The following is a 6,485-nucleotide window of genomic DNA, read 5'->3' as shown; positions in this document are numbered from 1 at the left end:
CTGCACAGCACAGGGTGGGCTGCAGCTGCAGGGTGCAGCCAGAGCCAGCACTGCACAGGGCTTTTCTCACCGAAGGCTGAGCTTGCAACGGGCTCCAGCGGCACTGGGAGGAGACTGCAGCCACCCCAAATTTCACCGCAGCTCCACTCCCAGTGCCGCCACACCAGCCACCTGGTGCAGTCTTGGCCGAACGCCCTGCACCTCCATCCAAGCGCTGGGAAAAGGCGCAGCTGTGCTGGGCTGGGAGCGGAGCTGCGGCAAAATTTGGGGTGGCTGCAGCTTCCTCCCAGCGCCACCAGAGCTGACTCCGAGCCTAGCCCCCAGCAAGAAAAGACCTGCACAGCGCCGGCTCTGGTGCCACCCTGCAGCTGCAGCTCCAGTTCACCCCATGCCATGCAGATCTGGGGGCATGCACACCCCTGCCCTCCCAGGGTGCAAGCAGCGGTGGGAGCTGCCCCCACCCCAAGAGCCATGCCTCTGTCCTGCGCCACACCCCTGCACCTGGCTGGGCAGCACCCACCCCTACCCCCTCCCTCACCACCGGGGGCATTGATCTACGCCTCCCACAGCTCTTCCCCTACACCAGACTTACCACCTGGAGGCAGATGTATCAGATATCGGATCAGTATCGGCTGATATGCCTCCTTAAATATTGGCTATCGGTATTGGTCCCCAAAATCTCTATTGGTGCACCCCTATTCATTTTGCATTATTCTGAATTTTCTACACATAATTTTGAATATTTCTGCCCATAATTCCCTGAGGCTTAACTAGCACAGACTAGGTCAGAACAGTTGTGGAATCTCATTTACAAAAAGACAAGTTATGGTTAAAAAAGAAAACATTCACTAATTAGTCCCTTATGTCTTAGTGCAGTAATTAGAATGCATGATAGGGCCAGATCCATATAGGGATCTTGAACAAATAGCCTTTTTTCCTTTAATGGGAATCCTTAGCTCTCATTAACATCAATGCAAATTAAACATTTCCATTTAAAGGAGAATGTAGCATTTTTTCTTTTTCATACACTAGAAAATCTACAAAAACCAAGAAGACTCAGCATTTCAGTCAGTTGACAGGAGAAGAACTTTTAAAAGTGAAAAATGTAAGTGAATTTTTTTTCAAATCTTATGAAAATTCAGTTTGGCCTTTATCCAGTAGAACAATCTAAAGTTTAACAGATGTTATACATAAGATGATTTTTCTTTTTCAGTGACAAGGTAGTAAGGAGAAATAGAACCTTTTCTTTATTAATGACATATCATAAAAAGTCTGTAATGAGTATGTACATTATCTAATTATAAAGTACTTCATGTTTGTAAGGTAGCTTTTCTTCCAGCTGAACGAAAAAAGATTCAGATTAGGTTAATTTAAAGCAGACAGTTGTATTATTCTTTTTATTGTGTATATTAGGCATATTTTTACACTGTATTATTTAACTATAACATACAGTAATTTTCTATTTGATGTTTTCATTCATAAATTATGACTTGGCCTCTCAGATAAACTAGTCTGAGTTCCTTGACAGAGGTTAGAGTACAGGTGTGATGGAATCTAATCTAGGTTCCAAACAATTGTGCTTCCTGCATGCCAACATGCATAGCAGGAGCTGCAATTGTTGGATCCCATGTCAGATCCCATCACACCATATTGTCAGTGCAGGGGGAGCCCAATCTTGTAGCAAGTAGGAAGCTTGGCTCCCTACGCTCCCCCAACTGGGAACCCCAAACAGCTGTGCGTGCCATGCTTCCCATGCCTGGGAACCCCAGCCTGATAAGAGCTCGTAACTGGGGGACTGCATAGTGCACCCCCAACACTAGTCTAAGAGCTCCAATCAGCTGACCGGGGCTCCCAGGTGAGGGATCACATGGTGAGCTCCTCAGCTGATACCCCAATCACCTGAAGGGTGCTCCCAGCCTCTGGAGCACCCAGGAGTCTTGAAAGGCTCCTGTCTATTTGTAACATTCAAAAAAGCGTGGGCCCTAAGGCCCACCCAGCTAATGAGTAGCCCCTCTTGTATGGGGGCTAGTGGGCGAACATTACAACAAAATACTTGGGACAACTGATGAAAAAAACAGGATAGGAGTTTTGTGTGGGTCAAAGGGTCAAAACGTGAAAATAAGTGCGCCTGAGGGGGACACCAAGCAGAGCTGGGAGGGGAACACTGAGAGGAGGTTCTGAAGTGGAGGTGGAGGGGCTGCAGCCTGGTGCACTCGAGGGTCATGTCCGCCAGAGTCTCCCTCTGCCCACAGAAGGGGCAGGAGACTGGGGTGTCTGTGAAGCTTGCCACATACATTGAAAGGCTCCTGAGTGCTTCAGAGGCTGAGCACTGGCCACATGTTCAATTAAAGGTGTGATAAGAACCAGCCACAGGATTATTACAAATACTTTATGTAATAACTTCGTGGCTTATTCCTTATCACTATTAATTGACTGAATGTGTGGCCAGGTCACAATTTAAGATGTGATTAATTAGTTAATCAAGAAACTCTCTTAAGTGAAGACTTCTGGTTGTTATGCTTGCTTTCTGGCTCTCTCTCCCATTGTGTATTGGAGGAAGTGGGAGGCACAGTAGAAAAGTCCTTGATTGTTTCATATTGGCATCCACCACAGCTTGTATGAGCAAGGGCGACATGTGCTTCTCCCTGAGGGGAGAGCTAAATCAACCTCACTCAAGAGTGCAGACAGAAGTTACATTTTTCCATGCAATCTGGCCCCTTAGAGTACTCTACAGCCATGTCATAACACACATGCCTGACTGCAGAGTGATTTTAAAATGGCCAATCGCGTAAAAAAGTAATCCTCGTTAAATCAAGTAAAAAAATGAAGGCGCTCTAAATTAAAGCACCTTAGGGAACTTGCATATAGTTCCCTGCAAGGGTTTTGTGTCATGCCCCTGCTCTGCCACAGGGAGAAGGCAAGAGAATCTCTTCCCTGTACAGCTAGGAAGGGAGAAGGAGGGCACAGCCATTGGGGGTGGGGAGCCCTGGATGGCTCCCCAGTCCCAATGGCACCTGGGAGGATCACTGCTCTCCCAGGACAAACCAAAAGTGTACAGATGTTCAGGCTTTTTCTCCCAGAGAAAAATAGCCCTTCCGGGGAAAAAATAACCTGGGAACAACCAGGATTAAATCACTCCCAGTACAGTCTCTCCTGGGAGAGAAAATGTCTGTACACGCTGTGGGCTTCTCTCAAAAGAAAGCACAGTCCTCTAGCACCACCTCAAAGGAGCCAGGGAGACCTTGTATCACTCACTTCACTGCTGTTCCAGCAGAAAGCAGACCCTGTCTTCCTGAAACGCAGGCTGACCATGGGCAGTCTGAGGCAGCCATGCACTACTGCCATCTGTTGTCAGGCATACTAATGTAGCCTGCAAAGAGCACTGAAAAGTGTGCACAGGAGCCCACCCCCCGCAGCTCATTCAAATGTCTGTACATGTGGCTGTGGCTATGTTTCTCTACCAGCAGAACAAACCTAGGAGAATGTTTATTTGAATGCATAGTCATAGCCTTAAACACTATGCAATCCCAATAACAAGTTCCCACATGGAAATCTTTTTCACTAACCTCCCCTGGATACTAGGAATCATCTGACTCCAGTACTCCTCTTACAACAGGAATGGCAGGATATACACCTTTGTGCCTGTGACCAGGCCCAGAACATTGGTCAGCAGTGGCCATAGCAAATGCTGGCAAAGGGTGGCTGACACACAGAGAATCAAGAATCTGCAGGTTGCTGCTTCCTTAACAGAGTCCAGAGAAGAGTCATTTGCATGATTAGAGGCCTGAAAAGCAAACCGTACGAGGAAAGGCTGACAGATACGGGACTGTTCAGCCTAGAAAAGAGAAGACTTCAGGGTGGCAGTTTACAAATATATTAGAAGTGAGCATCAGGGGCTAGGCAAACAACAATTCACCAAAGTACCACAGAGGAAAACCAGGAGCAAAGGACAAACTCCTAGAAGAAAGTTTCAGACTGGATACAAGGAAAACCTTGTTCACAGTTCACGTGACCAGATTCTGGGATAGACTCCCAGCAGAGGTGGTACAGACCCTGAAGATCTTCAAAAGGAGACTGGATGCATACCTTACTGGGGTTATTTGACCCCAGCAGTCTTTCCTGCCCAGAGCAGGCGGGGCTGGACCCGACGATCTCACAAGGTCCCTTCCAGGCCTAAACTTCTGTGAATCTGTAAGGAAATCTATCTGTGCATACATAAAACACTGGGCCTCAGAAAGCTACTTTTTTTTCTATATTCTTTATCTCTTCTTTTTTCACCTGCCAGACAAAGAAACAACTGAAACTTGAAGCTAATATTAAAGTAGGAAATTTCATTTTTTTTGGCCACGGGGAACAATTACTCCAAGCCTCTAGACTGTTAAGTTATCTTGAGAAAAAAAAAAAAAAAATCAAGAAGGGAAAAATCCCTCAGCAACCCGCATTCTAGATAATCCATCAATCATTATGTTTTATGCAAAACTGCTTCTCTAGACAGTACTCAGGAAACATCTCACCCACCAAAGAAATGCTGCCACTCAGAGTGAGTGCCATAACGAAACAGCAAAATTAGACAAGAATTTAAGAGAGGCAACTTCATTAATAGTTGCAGCTGGAGATGGTAATTTCAGAGGTAATCCCCCAAAATGGATCATTGTCAGGATATCACAATTAAAGGTTATTCTTGAGAACAGGATTAACAACAACAAGTGGCCAAAATCTTCGTTTTACATCTTATGCAAATATGAACACCGTGCTGCAGAACTTATACGGCAACAGTTCAAACAGAAAAGAAGTCCCCCACTGAACTACCAATACCACTTCATGCCGATTAAAACACTAAGCTAGCCTTACACTTTTCAAAGTGTATAACTTTGAAAAAAAGTTCTAAGAACAGCAGAAATTCAAACCCAACTTGAAATGTGCAATCTTAATGAATTTCAAACTGCAACTACCAAAACCAGAAGAAAGTGTTGCATCCTTTTCTGCTTCTTGTGCCAGAAGGAAAAAATAAACGAGAAAGACTTACAAATAAAAATCGAATGTGGAAAGAGACACATAAATAAATAAGAGAATTCCCAGGAGTACAACTAGCTTAAAAGGAGCTTCCCAAAAATCTCAAATTATTTCCCCATAAGAGACAACGATTCCCCCTCCCCCCATATCTTCTCTCAAAATCCCAAACATCTGGATTCAGGCTGGCATATGTTTATGATAATTACTTTTGACACAGTCTATCAGTCAGCTGATATCTGCAGACCAGTGGTTCTCAAATGGAGTTGAGAATAACCTTCTCGAAAAAATAATAAAATACTATATTATAAAATAAAAACTATAAAAAAAATGAAAATCAAAGTTGCTGCAACAGTGTAAAATCTCATTAAATTTGTTATGAACAGAAGGGCAAATTGCAGATTCTGATTCTGTATGTAATATGTTTACTTTTTACAATCATAAAATACATTTTGAATTATACACTACTGACAGTCATATAACCTGATATATATAAAGACACTGATAATTATATGAAAAGAACATCAGTTCTATATATAAGTTGGTTTTGGAGCCTTCTTTTTGTTTTAAAATATATCACAGTAACTAAGTTTACACTAAATAGTGATACATTTTGACTAAGGGACATTTAAAAATAATCAAAACTCACATAGGTATGAGCATTCATTTAACATTTTTTGTGCTAATATCCAAACATTTTTAAAAAACATTTTTAAATTCCACACAAAATGGAGCAAGGAAAAAAGTACTTACCTGATAATAAGATTTTATTTGTCTCACCAAAATAGACAAATTTTGAATTCTAAGAGATGCATCATTGTTGACTTTTTTATTTATTCGCTGAGTGGCAGATTTAGGATAGCTGAAAAAAATTAAAAAATTAGAATTAAAATTCTTATCCTGAAAGATCATCACTTTTGGATACTTCTCTGAAATAAACAGAAATAGAAAATGACTGGTATAACCAAAGTGCCAGTACTGGTCTTTCTCTTTCAATGTGAATTCAACTGATTTAAATCAGTTCCAAATAAAATCAGACATCTTTCAGCAGTCTAAAGTTTTCTCTTTTCTCAAGAGCTTTTCTTTCACCAGTCTCTTCCATACTAATCTTTTGGTTGTTCTTATCTATTCCTGATGCTCATCGTAAACTAGGAGATGGACTGGAAATCCCATTGCCAATCCATACTCAGTCCCAACTGCACAGTGGGGCACAAGTAGTTTAAATGAGCACACATTATTAGTCCCAACAGGGGTCCTGGTTGTTAGGGGTGTGTGAAAGGAACCGTATTCTATTTGGATTCGGCCTGAGTCGGGGACAGTGTTTCAATTAATTGATTTAGATCACTGTCCTGATTTGATTCGGCTGAATCCAAATCTGAAGATTCGATGCTGATTTGGAGAATCATTAATTCAGCCACAGACACAGCTTTAAACGTTTTTTCTACATACCTCAAAGTACCAGGCACGGCTTGTGA

The 6,485-nt window shown here is 42.7% G+C and overlaps 1 protein-coding gene across 9 annotated transcripts in view; it reads right to left on the bottom strand.

Moving 5' to 3' along the window:
- CCDC88A (coiled-coil domain containing 88A) overlaps positions 1–6,485 on the bottom strand; it is a 248,444-nt gene that overhangs the window by 180,059 nt on the left and 61,900 nt on the right. For all 9 annotated transcript variants that reach the window (XM_019516673.1, XM_019516675.1, XM_019516676.1 and 6 more), the window contains exon 3: positions 5,764–5,872. In XM_019516673.1, coding sequence (XP_019372218.1) covers positions 5,764–5,872 — 109 coding nt within the window. The remainder of the gene's footprint in view (positions 1–5,763; positions 5,873–6,485) is intronic.

This window comes from Gavialis gangeticus, unplaced genomic scaffold (genome assembly GCF_001723915.1).
Source record: "Gavialis gangeticus isolate Ggan-Ray unplaced genomic scaffold, GavGan_comp1, whole genome shotgun sequence".
In the NCBI taxonomy this organism is placed as follows: domain Eukaryota; kingdom Metazoa; phylum Chordata; order Crocodylia; family Gavialidae; genus Gavialis; species Gavialis gangeticus.
Note: the sequence above shows the minus strand (reverse complement) of the source record. Positions and strands in the feature narration are given on the sequence as shown.